Here is a 20,000-nt window from a genome sequence, read left to right on the forward strand (position 1 = left end):
GTCCCTCCAGTCTCCCATCTCTGTCCCTCCAGTCTCCCATCTCTGTCCCTCCAGTCTCCCATCTCTGTCCCACCAGTCTCTGTCCCACCAGTCTCTGTCCCACCAGTCTCTGTCTGTCCCCCTGTCCCCCCCAGTCTCTGTCCCTCCCGTCTCCAGTCTCCGTCCCTCCCGTCTCCAGTCTCCGACCCTCCAGTCTCCGACCCTCCAGTCTCCGACCCTCCAGTCTCTACCCCTCCAGTCTCTGCCCCTCCAGTCTCCCGTCTCCGTCCCTCCAGTCTCCAGTCTCTGTCCCTCCAGTCACCCATCTCTGTCCCTCCAGTCTCCATCCCTCCAGTCTCCCATCTCTGTCCCTCCAGTCTCCGTCCCTCCAGTCTCCGTCCCTCCAGTCTCCCATCTCTGTCCTTCCAGTCTCCGTCCCTCCAGTCTCCGTCCCTCCAGTCTCCCATCTCCGTCCCTCCAGTCTCCGTCCCTCCAGTCTCCCGTCTCCGTCCCTCCAGTCTCCCATCTCTGTCCCTCCAGTCTCCCATCTCTGTCCCTCCAGTCTCCCATCTCTGTCCCTCCAGTCTCCCATCTCTGTCCCTCCAGTCTCCGTCCCTCCAGTCTCCGTCCCTCCAGTCTCCCATCTCCGTCCCTCCAGTCTCTGTCCCTCCCGTCTCCGTCCCTCCAGTCTCCCATCTCTGTCCCTCCAGTCTCCATCCCTCCAGTCTCCCGTCTCTGTCCCTCCAGTCTCCTGTCTCTGTCCCTCCAGTCTCCCGTCTCTGTCCCTCCAGTCTCCTGTCTCTGTCCCTCCAGTCTCCCGTCTCTCATCTCGCTCTCTCTTTCAACTCAATTCAATGGGCTTTATTGCCATTATTGGCATGCGAAACATATGTTAACATTGCCAAATCAAGTGAACTAGATAATAAACAAAAGTGAAATAAACAAAAAATGAACAGTAAACATTACACATACAGAAGTTTCAAATGAATAGAGACATTTCAAATGTCATTATGGCTATGTACAGTGTTATAACAATGTACAAATAGTTAAAGTACAAAAGGGAAAATATAAACAAATATGGGTTGTATTTACAATGGTGTTTGTTCTTCACTGGTTGCCCTTTTATTGTGGCAACAGGTCACAAATCTTGCTGCTGTGATGGCTGTCTCTCTGATCTATTTCTCTCTGTGTCTCTCATCTCCTTCTCTGTCTCTCTCTGTGTCTCATCTCCTTCTGTCTCTGTGTCTCTCATCTCCTTCTCTGTCTCTCTCATCTCCTTCTCTGTCTCTCTCATCTCCTTCTGTCTCTCTCATCTCCTTCTGTCTCTCTCATCTCCTTCTGTCTCTCTCATCTCCTTCTGTCTCTCTCATCTCCTTCTGTCTCTCTCATCTCCTTCTGTCTCTCTCATCTCCTTCTGTCTCTCTCATCTCCTTCTGTCTCTCTCATCTCCTTCTGTCTCTCTCATCTCCTTCTGTCTCTGTCTCTCTCATCTCCTTCTCTGTCTCTCATCTCCTCTCTGTCTCTGTCTCTCTCATCTCCTTCTCTGTCTCTCTCATCTCCTTCTCTGTCTCTCTCGTCTCCTTCTGTCTCTCTCGTCTCCTTCTGTCTCTGTCTCTCTCATCTCCTTCTCTGTCTCCTTCTCTGTCTCATCTCCTTCTCTGTCTCTCATCTCCTTCTCTGTCTCTCATCTCCTTCTCTGTCTCTCTCTGTGTCTCTCATCTCCTTCTGTCTCTCTCTGTCTCTGTGTCTCTCATCTCCTTCTCTGTCTCTCTCATCCCCTTCTCTGTTTCTCTCATCTCCTTCTCTGTCTCTCTCATCTCCTTCTCTGTCTCTCTCATCTCCTTCTCTGTCTCTCTCATCTCCTTCTCTGTCTCTCTCATCTCCTTCTCTGTCTCTCTCATCTCCTTCTCTGTCTCTCTCATCTCCTTCTCTGTCTCTCTCATCTCCTTCTCTGTCTCTCTCATCTCCTTCTCTGTCTCTCTCATCTCCTTCTGTCTCTCTCATCTCCTTCTGTCTCTCTCATCTCCTTCTGTCTCTCTCATCTCCTTCTGTCTCTCTCATCTCCTTCTGTCTCTGTCTCTCTCATCTCCTTCTGTCTCTCTCATCTCCTTCTGTCTCTGTCTCTCCTCATCTCCTTCTGTCTCTGTCATCTCCATTCTGTCTCTGTCTCTCTCTGTCTCTCTCATCTCTTCTCTCTCATCTCCTTCTGTCTCTGTCTCTCTCATCTCCTTCTCTGTCTCTCTCATCTCCTTCTGTCTCTCTCATCTCCTTCTCTGTCTCTGTCTCTCTCATCTCCTTCTGTCTCTGTCTCTCCTTCTCTCCTTCTGTCTCTGTCTCTCTCATCTCCTTCTGTCTCTGTCTCTCTCATCTCCTTGTCTCTCTCATCTCCTTCTGTCTCTCTGTCTCTCTCATCTCCTTCTGTCTCTCTCATCTCCTTCTGTCTCTGTCTCTCTCATCTCCTTCTCTCTCTCATCTCTCTTCTGTCTCTGTCTCTCTCATCTCCTTCTCTGTCTCTCTCATCTCCTTCTGTCTCTCTCATCTCCTTCTGTCTCTCTCATCTCCTTCTGTCTCTCTCATCTCCTTCTGTCTCTGTCTCTCTCATCTCCTTCTGTCTCTCTCATCTCCTTCTGTCTCTGTCTCTCTCATCTCCTTCTGTCTCTCTCATCTCCTTCTCTGTCTCTCTCATCTCCTTCTCTGTCTCTCTCATCTCCTTCTCTGTCTCTCTCATCTCCTTCTCTGTCTCTCTCATCTCCTTCTCTGTCTCTCTCATCTCCTTCTCTGTCTCTCTCATCTCCTTCTGTCTCTCTCATCTCCTTCTGTCTCTCTCTGTCTCTGTGTCTCTCATCTCCCTCTGTCTCTCTCTGTCTCTCTCATCTCCTTCTCTGTCTCTCTCATCTCCTTCTCTGTCTCTCTCTGTGTCTCTCATCTCCTTCTCTGTCTCTCTCTTATATATTTCTCTATTGATCACTCTCCTTCTCATCTTATTCTCTCTCTTCCTTTCTGTCACACTCTCTTATCCCTCCAGGCCGTCGGGTGCTTGTAAAAAGCATTAGCTAGAGCTGTCAGTGTGTGTGTCCTCACCCCTCCTCTCTTCGTGTTGTTGCTGATCATCACCATCATCCCTCAGTCTGTTAGCTGATATTTTCACTGTGCGTGTGTGTGATCGTGCATGTGTGAGACTGTGTGTGTGTGATATATTCACTGTGTGTGTGTGATATTTTCACTGTGTGTGTGTGTGTGTGTGATCGTGCATGTGTGAGACCGTGTGTGTGTGTTTGTATGTGTGTGATATATTCACTGTATTACTTCACAGGGATCAATAAGCTCGTCCTTTATCGCCGTGGTGATGTGTCTCAGATTGCTTTCAGGACAATTTGCCACGGCAACAACCACCATTCATCACATCAGCCACAGAGACATCGACTACTGCCCTGCCTGGACCACAGCTCCCAGCATGCAATCTGCTCTGCCTGCTGCCACTGACTACACATCCCAGCATTCCCACTGATAATGGGGGTGTTCTAGGATGTTGTGTTTGTCGTCACACAGCCAGTGGACCCTGCTGCTGTTCCTACTGACAAGACAAACACATTCACATAGTGGACCAGAACATCACCAGAACATTCTAAACAGAACACATTCACATAGTGGACCAGAACATCACCAGACATTCTAAACAGAACACATTCACATAGTGGACCAGAACATCACCAGAACATTCCAAACAGAACACATTCACATAGTGGACCAGGACATCACCAGACATTCCAAACAGAACACATTCACATAGTGGACCAGAACATCACCAGACATTCCAAACAGAACACATTCACATAGTGGACCAGAACATCACCAGACATTCCAAACAGAACACATTCACATAGTGGACCAGAACATCACCAGATATTCTAAACAGAACACATTCACATAGTGGACCAGAACATCACCAGACATTCTAAACAGAACACATTCACATAGTGGACCAGAACATCACCAGACATTCCAAACAGAACACATTCACATAGTGGACCAGAACATCACCAGACATTCCAAACAGAACACATTCACATAGTGGACCAGAACATCACCAGACATTCCAAACAGAACACATTCACATAGTGGACCAGAACATCACCAGAACATTCTAAACAGAACACATTCACATAGTGGACCAGAACATCACCAGAACATTCTAAACAGAACACATTCACATAGTGGACCAGGTCTTTCCACTGTTGTGTTGCAGTAGGGTTGTTATTGCCATTAGACAACTACTGTGCAGCTCTGGAGTGGTACAAGGTACCTAGCAACCGCAGACACAGAAGCCTCACTCCACACAAACTCTGTGTGTCTCAGCGATCGATACACAGCCTCCATGGAGCCACAATTTAATATCAGCTATTTACTGGCCTCTACCTTGTTGTACTCGAAGTCATCTCCCCTCCTCTTCTCTCTCTCTCTCCTTCTCTCTTGCCAACAGTCCTTTCTTTCTCCATCTCTCTTGCCAACTCTCCCTTCTCTCTCTCCCTCGCTCGCTCCCACCCTCACCAGATTGCATCACTTCCTCCAGGAGGACATTGACACAGGGAAGAACAGGAGGAGAGGTAGAGATGAAGGGCGGGAAGGAGTCATTGAAAGATGGAAGGAAGGGAGAAAATGAACAGAAATGCAAAGAGAGGGGGAGGGCGGGAATTGGAGATGGAGAGAAAGATGGAGAGACGGAAGGGGGAGGGAGAGATTGAGAGAGGTCTGCATTATGTCTCTCTGTAATCGTGTTAGTTGGCGGCTCGAGGCCTGGCCTCTCCAGCTGTTCAACACACACACACAAAAACACACACAAAAACACACACACCCACCCACCCACCCACCACCTGTGTCTGCCTGATGGACAGCTCATTCATCCCAATTAACCAATTACAGCCTCTGCCTGCCTGACTGAGAAAGAGGGAGAGAAAGAGAGAGGGGGAGAGAGCGAGAAAGAGAGCGAGACAGATAGAGAGGGGGAGAGAGAAAGGGAGAGAGAGAGAACGAGAGAGAGAGGGGGAGAGAGACAGAGATAGATAGACAGACAGACAGACAGACCGAGAGAGAGGGGGAGAGAGGGGAAGAGAGAGACAGAGATAGATAGACAGACCGAGAGAGAGACAGACGGAGAGAGAGACAGACCGAGAGAGAGGGGGAAAGAGACAGAGCACGAGACAATGGGAGAGGGGAGAAAGAGACAGAGCGCGAGACAATGGGAGAGCGCGAGACAATGGGAGAGGGGAGAAAGAGACAGAGCGCGAGACAATGGGAGAGGGGAGAAAGAGACAGAGCGCGAGACAATGGGAGAGGGGAGAAAGAGACAGAGCGCGAGACAATGGGAGAGGGGAGAAAGAGACAGAGCGCGAGACAATGGGAGAGGGGAGAGAAGACAGACAATGGGAGAGCGCGAGACAATGGGAGAGGGGAGAAAGACAGAGCGCGAGACAATGGGAGAGGGGGAGAGAGAGACAGAGCGCGAGACAATGGGAGAGGGGAGAAAGAGAGACAGAGCGCGAGACAATGGGAGAGGGAGAAAGACAGAGCGTGAGACAATGGGAGAGGGGAGAAAGAGAGAGCGTGAGACAATGGGAGAGGGAGAAAGAGAGAGGGGGAGAGAGTGAGAAAGAGAGCGAGACAGATAGAGAGGGGGAGAGAGAAAGGGAGAGGGAGAGACCGAGAGAGAGAGGGGGAGAGAGGGGGAAGAGAGACAGAGATAGATAGACAGACAGACCGACCGAGAGAGAGAGACAGACCGAGAGAGAGAGACAGACCGAGAGAGAGAGACAGACCGAGAGAGAGAGGGGGAGAGGGGGGAAGAGAGAGACAGAGATAGATAGACAGACCGAGAGAGAGACAGACCGAGAGAGAGAGACAGACCGAGACAGACCGAGAGAGACAGACCGAGAGAGAGACAGACCGAGAGAGAAGGGAGAAGAGACAGAGCGAGACAATGGGAGAGGGGAGAAAGAGAGAGCGCGAGACAATGGGAGAGGGGGAGAAAGAGACAGAGCGCGAGACAATGGGAGAGGGGAGAAAGAGACAGAGCGCGAGACAATGGGAGAGGGGGAGAAAGAGACAGAGCGCGAGACAATGGGAGAGGGAGAAAGAGACAGAGCGCGAGACAATGGGAGAGGGGGAGAGAGAGACAGAGCGCGAGACAATGGGAGAGGGGGAGAGAGAGACAGAGCGCGAGACAATGGGAGAGGGGGAGAGAGAGACAGAGCGCGAGACAATGGGAGAGGGGGAGAGAGAGACAGAGCGCGAGACAATGGGAGAGGGGGAGAGAGAGACAGAGCGCGAGACAATGGGAGAGGGGGAGAGAGAGAGAGCGCGAGACAATGGGAGAGGGGGGAGAGAGAGACAGAGCGCGAGACAATGGGAGAGGGGGAGAGAGAGAGAGAGCGCGAGACAATGGGAGAGGGGGAGAGAGACAGAGCGCGAGACAATGGGAGAGGGGGAGAGAGAGACAGAGCGCGAGACAATGGGAGAGGGGGAGAGAGAGACAGAGCGCGAGACAATGGGAGAGGGGGAGAGAGAGACAGAGCGCGAGACAATGGGAGAGGGGAGAGAGAGACAGAGCGCGAGACAATGGGAGAGGGGGAGAGAGAGACAGAGCGCGAGACAATGGGAGAGGGGGAGAGAGAGAGACAGAGCGCGAGACAATGGGAGAGGGGAGAGAGAGAGACAGAGCGCGAGACAATGGGAGAGGGGAGAGAGAGAGAGCGCGAGACAATGGGAGAGGGGGAGAGAGACAGAGCGCGAGACAATGGGAGAGGGGGGGAGAGAGACAGAGCGCGAGACAATGGGAGAGGGGAGAGAGAGAGACAGAGCGCGAGACAATGGGAGAGGGGAGAGAGAGACAGAGCGCGAGACAATGGGAGAGAGGGAGAGAGAGAGAGAGAGCGAGACAATGGGAGAGGGGAGAAAGAGACAGAGCGTGAGACAATGGGAGAGGGAGAAAGAGACAGAGCGCGAGACAATGGGAGAGGGGAGAGAGAGACAGAGCGCGAGACAATGGGAGAGGGGGAGAGAGACAGAGCGCGAGACAATGGGAGAGGGGAGAAAGAGACAGAGCACGAGACAATGGGAGAGGGGAGAGAGAGACAGTGCGTGAGACAATGGGAGAGGGGGAGAGCGAGATAGAGAAAGGGGGAGAGAGAGAGGGGGAGAGCGAGAGGAGACAGAGAGAGAGAGAGAGACTGTGTGTGTGTATACTTTGTGTGTGTGTGTGTGTATACACTTTGTGTGTGTATGTGTGTGTGTGTATACACTTTGTGTGTGTATGTGTGTGTATACCTTGTGTGTGTGTGTGTGTATACCTTGTGGTGTGTGTGTGTGTGTGTGTGTACCTGAAGCCACAGTGTTGATGGCCCCCTCCTGACCGATGATGTGCTCCATCAGTCGTTTCTCCAGAGGGAAACGTCTTCTCTCCTCTGCCTCTCTCTTAGCTTGAGCTTCCTGGAACTGCACGCACCCACCGAGGCAGGGGGAGAGAGAGAGGGGAGAGAGAGGGGAGACGGAGAGAGAGGGGAGACGGAGAGAGAGGGGAGACGGAGAGAGGGGAGACGGAGAGAGGGGAGACGGAGAGAGGGGGAGAGAGAGGTGGAGACGGAGAGAGGGAGAGAGAGAGAGAGGGGGACGGAGAGAAAGAGTGGGGAGCGAGAGAGATGGGGAGGAGAGAGAGGGGAGAGAGAGAGGGGGAGAGAGAGAAAGAGAGGGAGGGGAGAGATAGAGAGAGAGAGAGAGAGAGGGGGAGAGAGTGAGGGGAGAGAGGAGAGAGAGATGGGGGAGAGAGAGAGGGAATGAGAGATGGGGGAGAGAGAGAGATGGGGAGAGATGGAGATGGGGGAGAGAGAGATGGGGGAAGAGAGAGATGGGGGAGAGAGAGAGATGGGGGAAGAGAGAGATGGGGGAGAGAGAGAGATGGGGAGAGAGAGAGATGGGGAGAGAGAGAGATGGGGGAGAGAGAGAGATGGGGAGAGAGAGATGGGGGGAGAGAGAGAGAGGGAGAGAGAGAGATGGGGGAGAGAGAGAGATGGGGGAGAGAGAGAGATGGGGGAGAGAGAGAGATGGGGGAGAGAGAGAGATGGGGAGAGAGAGAGATGGGGAGAGAGAGAGATGGGGAGGAGAGAGATGGGGGAGAGAGAGAGAGATGGGGGAGAGAGAGAGATGGGGGAGAGAGAGATGGGGGGGAGAGAGAGAGATGGGGAGAGAGAGAGATGGGGGAGAGAGAGAGGGGGAGAGAGAGATGGGGGAGAGAGAGAGATGATGGGGAGAGAGAGAGATGGGGGAGAGAGAGAGATGGGGGAGAGAGAGAGATGGGGGAGAGAGAGAGATGGAGGGAGAGAGAGAGATGGGGGAGAGAGAGAGATGGGGGAGAGAGAGAGATGGGGGAGAGAGAGATGGAGGGAGAGAGAGAGATGGGGGAGAGAGAGAGATGGGGAGAGAGAGAGATGGGGGAGAGAGAGAGATGGGGAGAGAGAGAGAGAGATGGGGGGAGAGGAGAAGGAAAAGTCAGTGGATGGATACGATGTTGTGAATCAGCAGAACAGCCCACGACATACAGAGAGAGATACATGCACAGAGAAAGAGACAAAGAGAGAGAGGTAAAGAGAGAGACAGAGAGAGAGAAAGAGACAGACAGAGAGAGAGAAAGAGACAAAGAGAGAGAGGTAAAGAGAGAGAGAGAGAGAGAAAGAGACAAAGAGAGAGACACAGAGAGTTAAAGAGAGTGAGAGACAGAGAGAGAGAGAGAAAGAAACAAAGAGAGAGACACAGAGAGTTAAAGAGAGTGAGAGACAGAGAGAGAGAGAGAAAGAAACAAAGAGAGAGAGGTAAAGAGAGAGACAGAGAGAGAGAGAAAGAGACAAAGAGAGAGAGGTAAAGAGAGAGACAGAGAGAGAGAAAGAGACAGACAGAGAGAGAGAAAGAGACAAAGAGAGAGAGGTAAAGAGAGAGACAGAGAGAGAGAAAGAGACAAAGAGAGAGAGGTAAAGAGAGAGAGGTAAAGAGAGAGACAGAGAGAGAAAGAGACAAAGAGAGAGAGGTAAAGAGAGAGACAGAGAGAGAGAAAGAGACAAAGAGAGAGAGGTAAAGAGAGAGACAGACAGAGAGAGAGAAAGAGACAAAGAGAGAGAGGTAAAGAGAGAGACAGAGAGAGAGAAAGAGACAGACAGAGAGAGAGAAAGAGACAAAGAGAGAGAGGTAAAGAGAGAGACAGAGAGAGAGAAAGAGACAGAGAGAGAGAGAAAGAGACAAAGAGAGAGACACAGAGAGTTAAAGAGAGTGAGAGACAGAGAGAGAGAGAGAAAGAGACAAAGAGAGAGAGGTAAAGAGAGAGACAGAGAGAGAGAGAAAGAGACAAAGAGAGAGAGGTAAAGAGAGAGAGAGAGAGAGAAAGAAACAAAGAGAGAGACACAGAGAGTTAAAGAGACTGAGAGACAGAGAGAGAGAGAGAAAGAAACAAAGAGAGAGACACAGAGAGTTAAAGAGAGTGAGAGACAGAGAGAGAGAGAAAGAAACAAAGAGAGAGAGGTAAAGAGAGAGACAGAGAGAGAGAGAAAGAAACAAAGAGAGAGAGGTAAAGAGAGAGACAGAGAGAGAGAGAGAAAGAAACAAAGAGAGAGACACAGAGAGAGACACAGAGAGAGTTAAAGAGAGAGAGACAGAGAGAGAGAGTGGTAGAAGAGGTCACCTCTGTTCTGCTCCATCCCCTGTGACGGGGTTAAAGAGAGAGACAGAGAGAGAGAAAGAAACAAAGAGAGAGACACAGAGAGAGACACAGAGAGAGTTAAAGAGAGAGAGACAGAGAGAGAGAGTGGTAGAAGAGGTCACCTCTGTTCTGCTCCATCCCCTGTGACGGGGTTAAAGAGAGAGACAGAGAGAGAGAAAGAAACAAAGAGAGAGACACAGAGAGAGACACAGAGAGAGTTAAAGAGAGAGAGACAGAGAGACAGAGAGGTAGAAGAGGTCACCTCTGTTCTGCTCCATCCCCTGTGACGGGGTCAAAGAGAGGAGAGAACATGAGGGACAAAGAGAAAATGAGGAAATAGAGAGAGAAGAAGGGAGATGTAGAAAAATGTATGAAATCAAATCAAATCAACTCTCTGGTTCCCTTCAAGTCACCATTAGCAGCCGTGTGTGTGTGGTGTGTGTGTGGTGTGTGTGTGGTTCCCTTCAAGTCACCATTAGCAGCCGTGTGTGTGTGGTGTGTGTGTGGTGTCTCTCTGGTTCCCTTCAAGTCACCATTAGCAGCCGTGTGTGTGTGGTGTGTGTGTGTGTGTTCCCTTCAAGTCACCATTAGCAGCCGTGTGTGTGTGGTGGTGTGTGTGGTGTCTCTCTGGTTCCCTTCAAGTCACCATTAGCAGCCGTGTGTGTGTGTGTCTGACTACCTGACTGTCCTGAGGCTGGGAAGAGAGCGCAAACCCTCTTTACTGTCTGTCTGTCTCTGTGTGTGTGTGTGTCTCTATGTGTGTGTGTGTGTGTGTGTGTGTGTCTATGTGTGTGTGTCTATGTGTGTGTGTCTATGTGTGTGTGTGTGTGTGTGTGTGTGTGTGTCTGTGTGTGTGTGTCTGTATGTGTGTGTGTGTCTATGTGTGTGTGTGTGTGTGTGTCTCTATGTGTGTGCGTGTGTGTCTCTATGTGTGTGTGTGTGTGTGTGTGTCTCTGTCTGTGTGTGTGTGTGTGTCTCTGTCTGTGTGTGTGTGTGTGTCTCTGTCTGTGTGTGTGTGTGTGTCTCTGTCTGTGTCTCTGTCTGTGTGTGTGTGTGTGTCTCTGTGTGTGTGTGTGTGTGTCTATGTGTGTGTGTCTATGTGTGTGTGTGTGTCTGTGTGTGTGTCTCTATGTGTGTGTGTAACTATGTGTGTGTGTGTGTGTGTCTATGTGTCTCTATGTGTGTGCGTGTGTGTCTCTATGTGTGTGTGTGTGTGTGTCTCTGTCTGTGTGTGTGTGTGTCTCTGTCTGTGTGTGTGTGTGTGTGTGTGTCTCTGTGTGTGTGTGTGTCTCTGTCTGTGTGTGTGTGTGTCTCTCTGTGTGTGTGTGTGTGTGTCTCTGTCTGTCTGTGTGTGTGTGTCTCTGTCTGTCTGTGTGTGTGTGTGTGTGTGTGTGTGTGTGTGTGTGTGTGTCTCTGTCTGTGTGTGTGTGTGTGTCTCTGTGTGTGTGTGTCTCTGTCTGTGTGTGTGTGTGTCTCTCTGTGTGTGTGTGTGTGTGTCTCTGTCTGTCTGTGTGTGTGTGTGTGTCTCTGTCTGTCTGTGTGTGTGTGTGTGTCTCTGTCTGTCTGTGTGTGTGTGTGTGTGTGTGTGTGTGTGTGTGTGTCTCTGTCTGTGTGTGTGTGTGTGTCTGTGTGTGTGTGTCTCTGTCTGTGTGTGTGTGTGTCTCTCTGTGTGTGTGTGTGTGTGTCTCTGTCTGTCTGTGTGTGTGTGTCTCTGTCTGTCTGTGTGTGTGTGTGTGTGTGTGTGTGTGTCTCTCTGTCTGTTACAGTGCTGAGAACCCTGACATTGCGATGAATAGATTCCCTATTTACCAGCAGCAGTAACAGTAGTGGCGTAATGGTTGTCGGCCTTTACACTCGTATCAGATACAGGTTGAATATGACAGATGGTGGCACTAATAAGAGCCTAAAGTGATAAGATAAGAGCCTAAAGTGAAACATAGTATCTGACCAGTTCTACATGACGTCAGAACTCCGGCTCTGCACTTCACAGCTCAGTGAGGTGTTTGACGGACAGCTGGTCTGAACTTCAGCACCTTGCGTGACAACAAGTTGTCCCCATTCGTCTGGCTGATTGGGAAACATTTGCTAATGTTTTGTTGTCTGAGTGAAGGGAAATGTTGTTTAATTAAGGTGACTCAATGTACATTGAAAGATGAGCCGTTGAGGATTATAATACGTGCCGCTTTGATGTCCTATAAGCCAAACACCCACAAGTCCAAATGTGTACTTTACAATTCCAAATCTGACTACTGTGATGTAGAGTGAGGAGAACAGAACCAGACAGTCTGTGCCCCGGTCCGCTCAGCAGAAACGCATTCATCACACCTTTTAATCCGCACCAGAATTACCATCCGTTTCTCGGAATCACGTTGTGAAAGCCGAACACTGTAAGAAGTTATTTTGTGTTGGCACGAGAACAAACTGTCAGATCATGACCCACATTTTGATTTATAAATGTACCGTTTATGGATTCCTTAAACAACAACATTAATCGTGTGACGGAGGAGGTGCAGGGTGCCGAGGGGCTAGGGGAAGTGCCGAGGGGCTAGGGGAAGTGCCGAGGGGCTAGGGGAAGTGCCGAGGGGCTAGGGGAAGTGCCTACGGCCTAGGGGCTAGGGTAAGTGCCTACGGCCCAGGGGCTAGGGGAAGTGCCTACGGCCTAGGGGCTAGGGGAAGTGCCTACGGCCTAGGGGCTAGGGGAAGTGCCTGGCGGCCTAGGGGCTAGGGGAAGTGCCTACGGCCTAGGGGCTAGGGGAAGTGCCTACTGTCCAGGGGAAGTGCCTACGGTCTAGGGGAAGTGCCTACGGCCTAGGGGAAGTGCCTACGGTCCAGGGGAAGTGCCTACGGCCTAGGGGAAGTGCCTAGGGCCTAGGGGAAGTGCCTACGGTCTAGGGGAAGTGCCTATGGTCTAGGGGAAGTGCCTAGGGGCTAGGGGAAGTGCCTACGGCCTAGGGGAAGTGCCTAGGGGCTAGGGGAAGTGCCTACGGCCTAGGGGAGGTGCCTAGGGGGTTTGATTTAGGGTTGTGCAGAAGACTGCCTTGTCTTTAAACACACCAACACTAGTTCCCCTTTTAACCTCCACTAGCCTGGAACAGCCTTTACACCCCTCAGAGCCAATCATATCGCTCATTTCCCTGTCACTCCCCACTGGGGGTGTCTTTGTGTGTATGTCTCCCAGTGGGGGGTGCAGATGTTTCCTGGGTGGAAGTTCGATCTCGTGCCGAGGAGGCTGGTCGTTAGTTTGCCAATCATAGCGTAGTGTATTGTGTGTGTGTGTGTGTGTGTGTGTGTGATACCTTGCCCTCCCACTCCAGCAGTAGTGTGTGTAACTCTCCCTCCTTGGCGTAGGCTCTGGCTGTGTGTCCTAAGGCATTGGTCTGCAGGGGGTTGGCACCTGCACAGAGAGAGAGAGAGAGAGAGAGGTTAGGGGGGTCAAAGGTTAGGGGTCAGACTGCAGCATTTGGACCGCTCAACAGGGTAGAAAGAGGGGTCATATATGTGATGCCTAAAATGCACATTCTGACCCCTCTACACACACATCCCTGCCTACTGCACCATCTCCTCAAACACAGTAGGTTACTACCCCTATATCACAGTAGGTTACTATATCACAGTAGGTTACTACCCCTATATCACAGTAGGTTACTATATCACAGTAGGTTACCACCCCTATATTACAGTAGGTTACTATATTACAGTAGGTTACTACCCCTATATTACAGTAGGTTACTACCCCTATATTACAGTATGTTACTATATCACAGTAGGTTACCACCCCTATATCACTGTAGGTTATTACCCCTATATCACAGTAGGTTACTATATCACAGTAGGTTATTACCCCTATATTAGAGTAGGTTACTATATCACAGTAGGTTACTATATCACAGTAGGTTATTACCCCTATATCACAGTAGGTTACTATATCACAGTAGGTTACTACCCCTATATTACAGTAGGTTATTACCCCTATATCACAGTAGGTTACTACCCCTATATCACAGTAGGTTACTACCCCTATATCACAGGTTACTACCCCTATATCACAGCAGGTTATTACCCCTATATCACAGTAGGTTACTATATCACAGTAGGTTATTACCCCTATATCACAGTAGGTTACTACCCCTATATCACAGGTTACTACCCCTATATCACAGTAGGTTATTATCCCTATATCACAGTAGGTTACTACCCCTATATTACAGTAGGTTACTACCCCTATATCACAGTAGGTTATTACCCCTCTATTACAGTAGGTTGTTACCCCTATATCACATTAGGTTACTATATCACAGTAGGTTACTACCCCTATATCACAGTAGGTTATTACCCCTATATCACAGTAGGTTACTATCCCTATATCACAGGTTACTACCCCTATATCACAGTAGGTTATTACCCCTATATTACAGTAGGTTATTACCCCTATATCACAGTAGGTTACTACCCCTATATCACAGGTTACTACCCCTATATCACAGCAGGTTATTACCCCTATATCACAGTAGGTTACTACCCCTATATCACAGGTTACTACCCCTATATCACAGTAGGTTATTATCCCTATATCACAGTAGGTTACTACCCCTATATTACAGTAGGTTACTACCCCTATATCACAGTAGGTTATTACCCCCTCTATTACAGTAGGTTGTTACCCCTATATCACAGTAGGTTACTATATTACAGTAGGTTACTACCCCTATATCACAGTAGGTTATTACCTCTATATTACAGTAGGTTACTACCCCTATATCACAGTAGGTTATTACCCCTATATTACAGTAGGTTACTACCCCTATATTACAGTAGGTTACTACCCTATATTACAGTAGGTTACTACCCCTATATCACAGTAGGTTATTACCCCTATATCACAGTAGGTTATTACCCCTATATTACAGTAGGTTACTACCCCTATATTACAGTAGGTTACTACCCCTATATTACAGTAGGTTACTACCCCTATATTACAGTAGGTTACTACCCTATATCACAGTAGGTTATTACCCCTATATCACAGTAGGTTACTACCCCTATATCACAGGTTACTACCCCTATATCACAGCAGGTTATTACCCCTATATCACAGTAGGTTACTATATCACAGTAGGTTATTACCCCTATATCACAGTAGGTTACTACCCCTATATCACAGGTTACTACCCCTATATCACAGTAGGTTATTACCCCTATATCACAGTAGGTTACTATATCACAGTAGGTTACCACCCCTATATTACAGTAGGTTACTATATTACAGTAGGTTATTACCCCTATATTACAGTAGGTTACTACCCTATATTACAGTATGTTACTATATCACAGTAGGTTACCACCCCTATATCACAGTAGGTTATTACCCCTATATCACAGTAGGTTACTATATCACAGTAGGTTATTACCCCTATATTAGAGTAGGTTACTATATCACAGTAGGTTATTACCCCTATATTAGAGTAGGTTACTATATCACAGTAGGTTACTATATCACAGTAGGTTATTACCCCTATATCACAGTAGGTTACTATATCACAGTAGGTTACTACCCCTATATTACAGTAGGTTATTACCCCTATATCACAGTAGGTTACTACCCCTATATCACAGTAGGTTACTATATTACAGTAGGTTACTACCCCTATATCACAGGTTACTACCCCTATATCACAGTAGGTTACTATATCACAGTAGGTTATTACCCCTATATCACAGTAGGTTACTACCCCTATATCACAGGTTACTACCCCTATATCACAGTAGGTTATTATCCCTATATCACAGTAGGTTACTACCCCTATATTACAGTAGGTTACTACCCCTATATAACAGTAGGTTATTACCCCCTCTATTACAGTAGGTTGTTACCCCTATATCACATTAGGTTACTATATCACAGTAGGTTACTACCCCTATATCACAGTAGGTTATTACCCCTATATCACAGTAGGTTACTATCCCTATATCACAGGTTACTACCCCTATATCACAGGTTACTACCCCTATATCACAGTAGGTTATTACCCCTATATTACAGTAGGTTACTACCACTATATTACAGTAGGTTACTACCCCTATATCACAGGTTACTACCCCTATATCACAGTAGGTTACTACCCCTATATCACAGTAGGTTACTATATCACAGTAGGTTATTACCCCTATATTACAGTAGGTTACTATATTACAGTAGGTTATTACCCCTATATTACAGTATGTTACTACCCCTATATCACAGTAGGTTATTACCCCTATATTACAGTAGGTTACTATATTACAGTAGGTTACTACCCCTATATCACAGTAGGTTATTACCTCTATATTACAGTAGGTTACTACCCCTATATCACAGTAGGTTATTACCCCTATATTACAGTAGGTTACTACCCCTATATTACAGTAGGTTACTACCCCTATATTACAGTAGGTTACTACCCCTATATCACAGTAGGTTACTACCCCTATATCACAGTAGGTTACTACCCCTATATTACAGTAGGTTACTACCCCTATATTACAGTAGGTTACTACCCCTATATTACAGTAGGTTACTACCCCTATATTACAGTAGGTTACTACCCCTATATCACAGTAGGTTATTACCCCTATATCACAGTAGGTTACTACCCCTATATCACAGGTTACTACCCCTATATCACAGCAGGTTATTACCCCTATATCACAGTAGGTTACTATATCACAGTAGGTTATTACCCCTATATCACAGTAGGTTACTACCCCTATATCACAGGTTACTACCCCTATATCACAGTAGGTTATTATCCCTATATCACAGTAGGTTACTACCCCTATATTACAGTAGGTTACTACCCTTATATCACAGTAGGTTATTACCCCCTCTATTACAGTAGGTTGTTACCCTATATCACATTAGGTTACTATATCACAGTAGGTTACTACCCCTATATCACAGTAGGTTATTACCCCTATATCACAGTAGGTTACTATCCCTATATCACAGGTTACTACCCCTATATCACAGGTTACTACCCCTATATCACAGTAGGTTATTACCCCTATATTACAGTAGGTTACTACCACTATATTACAGTAGGTTACTACCCCTATATCACAGGTTACTACCCCTATATCACAGTAGGTTACTACCCCTATATCACAGTAGGTTACTACCCCTATATCACAGTATGTTACTATATCACAGTAGGTTACCACCCCTATATCACAGTAGGTTATTACCCCTATATCACAGTAGGTTACTATATCACAGTAGGTTATTACTCCTATATTAGAGTAGGTTACTATATCACAGTAGGTTATTACCCCTATATTAGAGTAGGTTACTATATCACAGTAGGTTACTATATTACAGTAGGTTATTACCCTATATCACAGTAGGTTACTATATCACAGTAGGTTACTACCCCTATATTACAGTAGGTTATTACCCCTATATTACAGTAGGTTATTACCCATATATCACAGTAGGTTATTACCCCTATATTACAGTAGGTTATTACCCCTATATTACAGTAGGTTACTACCCCTATATTACAGTAGGTTACTACCCCTATATTACAGTAGGTTACTACCCCTATATCACAGTAGGTTACTACCCCTATATCACAGTAGGTTACTACCCCTATATCACAGTAGGTTATTACCCCTATATCACAGTAGGTTAGTATCCCTATATTACAGTAGGTTACTATATCACAGTAGGTTACTATATCACAGTAGGTTATTACATCACAGTAGGTTATTACCCCTTTACTACACACACACTAAAGGGCTGAGGTAACCTCAGGAGAGACAGCACGTGTTACAGTGTGTGTGTCAGTGATTGAGTGTGTGTGTGTGTGTCAGTGATTGAATGTGTGTGTGAGTCAATGATTGAGAATGTGTGTGTGTGTCAGTGATTGAATGTGTGTGTGAGTCAATGATTGAGAATGTGTGTGTGTGTGAGTGTAGATGTCAGTGAGTCAATGATTGAGAATGTGCGTGTGTGAGTGTGTGTCGGGGATTGAATGTGTGTGTGAGAGTGTAGATGTCAGTGAGTCAATGATTGAGAATGTGCGTGTGAGAGTGTAGATGTCAGTGAGTCAATGATTGAGAATGTGCGTGTGTGAGTGTAGATGTCAGTGAGTCAATGATTGAGAATGTGTGTGCGAGTCAATGATTGAGAATGTGTGTGTGTGAGTGTAGATGTCAGTGAGTCAATGATTGAGAATGTGTGTGTGAGTCAATGATTGAGAATGTGTGTGTGTGAGTGTAGATGTCAGTGAGTCAATGATTGAGAATGTGTGTGTGTGAGTGTAGATGTCAGTGAGTCAATGATTGAGAATGTGTGTGTGTGAGTGTAGATGTCAGTGAGTCAATGATTGAGAATGTGTGTGCGAGTCAATGATTGAGAATGTGTGTGTGTGAGTGTAGATGTCAGTGAGTCAATGATTGAGAATGTGCGTGTGTGAGTGTGTGTCGGGGATTGAGAGTGTTTGGTGTTGTCTGTAAGGGTGGTTAGCATTGCCTTATGCCCTGACCTGCACTCTTAACTCAGTGTCTCACACACACACACACACACACACACACACACACACACACACACACACACACACACACACACCTCTGTAGCAATGCCGCATGGTGTGTTTTGCGATGCTGTGTGTGTGTGTGTGTCTGTGTGTGTATGGTCGTAGTGTTGCTGTGAGCGAAGACCAGTGAGAGTAATCGCCATGGTGATTATTGATAAAAACCTAAACACCTGCCCTGCTCCCAAACCAATGATCCAAACCCCAAACATAAAGGACAAAAGCAATATACCAGCTGACACACACCCACACACACTCACAGCTCCCCTCACCTGCCTCACACACACTCTGTCCCCCCGTTCTGTTTCCAACATAATAAATAGCATCATTTAGGCCTTTAATATCAGCCCAACCCTCTGGGCCAAGGATCAACCCTAACGACCACTAATCCTCAGAGAGAGAGATAGATAGGGGGAGATGGGATAGAGCGAGGGAGATGGGGGAGAGAGAGAGAGAGGGGGTGAGAGAGAAAGAAGGGGAGAGAGGGGGTAGAGAGAATGAGGGGAGAAAGGGGAGAGAGAAAGAAGGGGAGAGAGAGAAAGAGGGGGAGAGAGGGGGTAGAGAGAACGAGGGGAGAGTAGGGGTAGAGAGAACGAGGGGAGAGTAGGGGTAGAGAGAACGAGGGGAGAGTAGGGGTAGAGAGAAAGAGGGGAGAGTAGGGGTAGAGAGAAAGAGGGGGAGAGAGGGGGTAGAGAGAATGAGGGGAGAAAGGGGGAGAGAGAAAGAAGGGGAGAGAGAGAGAAAGAGGGGGAGAGAGGGGGGTAGAGAGAACGAGGGGAGAGTAGGGGTAGAGAGAACGAGGGGAGAGTAGGGGTAGAGAGAACGAGGGGAGAGTAGGGGTAGAGAGAAAGAGGGGAGAGTAGGGGTAGAGAGAAAGAGAGGGAGAGAGGGGTAGAGAGAATGAGGGGAGAAAGGGGAGAGAGAAAGAAGGGGAGAGAGAGAGAAAGAGGGGGGAGAGGGGGTAGAGAGAACGAGGGGAGAGTAGGGGTAGAGAGAACGAGGGAGAGTAGGGGGGAGAGAACAGGGGAGAGTAGGGGTAGAGAGAACAGGGAGAGTAGGGGTAGAGAGAAAGAGGGGAGAGTAGGGGAAGAGAGAAAGAGGGAGAGTAGGGGGAGAGAAATATGGGGAGAGAGAGAAGGGGGAGAGAAAGAGGGGAGAGGGGGGAGAGAGAGAGGGGGTAGAGAGAGATGGGGAGAGTAGGGGAGAGAGAGATGGGGAGAGAGAGAAGTGGGGAGAGAAAGAAGGGGAGAGGGGGTAGAGAGAAAGAGGGGAGAGAGGGTAGAGAGAAAGAAGAGGAGACGGGGGAGAGAGCGTAGAGAGAAAGAAGGGGAGATGGGAGAGAGAAAGAAGGGAAGAGATGGGGGAGAGAGAAAGAGGGGAGAGAGAAAGAGGGGAGAGAGAAGAGAGAGAGAAAGAAGGGAAGAGATGGGGAGAGAGAAAGAGGGGAGAGAGAAAGAGGGGAGAGGGAGAGAGAGAGAAAGAAGGGGAGAGAGAAGAGAGAGAAAGAAGGGAAGAGAGAGTGGGGAGATAGAAAGAAGGGGTGAGGGGGTAGAGAGAAAGAGTGGGGGAGAGAGAGGGGAGAGAAAGAGGGGAGAGAGGGGGGAGAGAAAGAGGGAGAGTAGGGTTAGAGAGAAAGAGGGGAGAGTAGGGGAAGAGAGAAAGAGGGGAGAGTAGGTGTAGAGAGATGGGGAGAGAGAGAGATGGGGAGAGTAGGG

General features: G+C 48.2%; 1 protein-coding gene across 1 annotated transcript in view; it reads right to left on the bottom strand.

Annotated features, from left to right (window-relative positions):
• The window catches only part of clpb (caseinolytic mitochondrial matrix peptidase chaperone subunit B), an 88,630-nt gene that overhangs the window by 22,378 nt on the left and 46,252 nt on the right, over positions 1-20,000 (bottom strand). The window contains exons 6-7 of the mRNA XM_042297637.1: positions 13,012-13,109; positions 7,353-7,467 (exon numbers count right to left, since the gene is read on the bottom strand). Coding sequence (XP_042153571.1) covers positions 7,353-7,467; positions 13,012-13,109 — 213 coding nt within the window. The remainder of the gene's footprint in view (positions 1-7,352; positions 7,468-13,011; positions 13,110-20,000) is intronic.

This window comes from Oncorhynchus tshawytscha, linkage group LG14 (genome assembly GCF_018296145.1).
Source record: "Oncorhynchus tshawytscha isolate Ot180627B linkage group LG14, Otsh_v2.0, whole genome shotgun sequence".
In the NCBI taxonomy this organism is placed as follows: domain Eukaryota; kingdom Metazoa; phylum Chordata; class Actinopteri; order Salmoniformes; family Salmonidae; genus Oncorhynchus; species Oncorhynchus tshawytscha.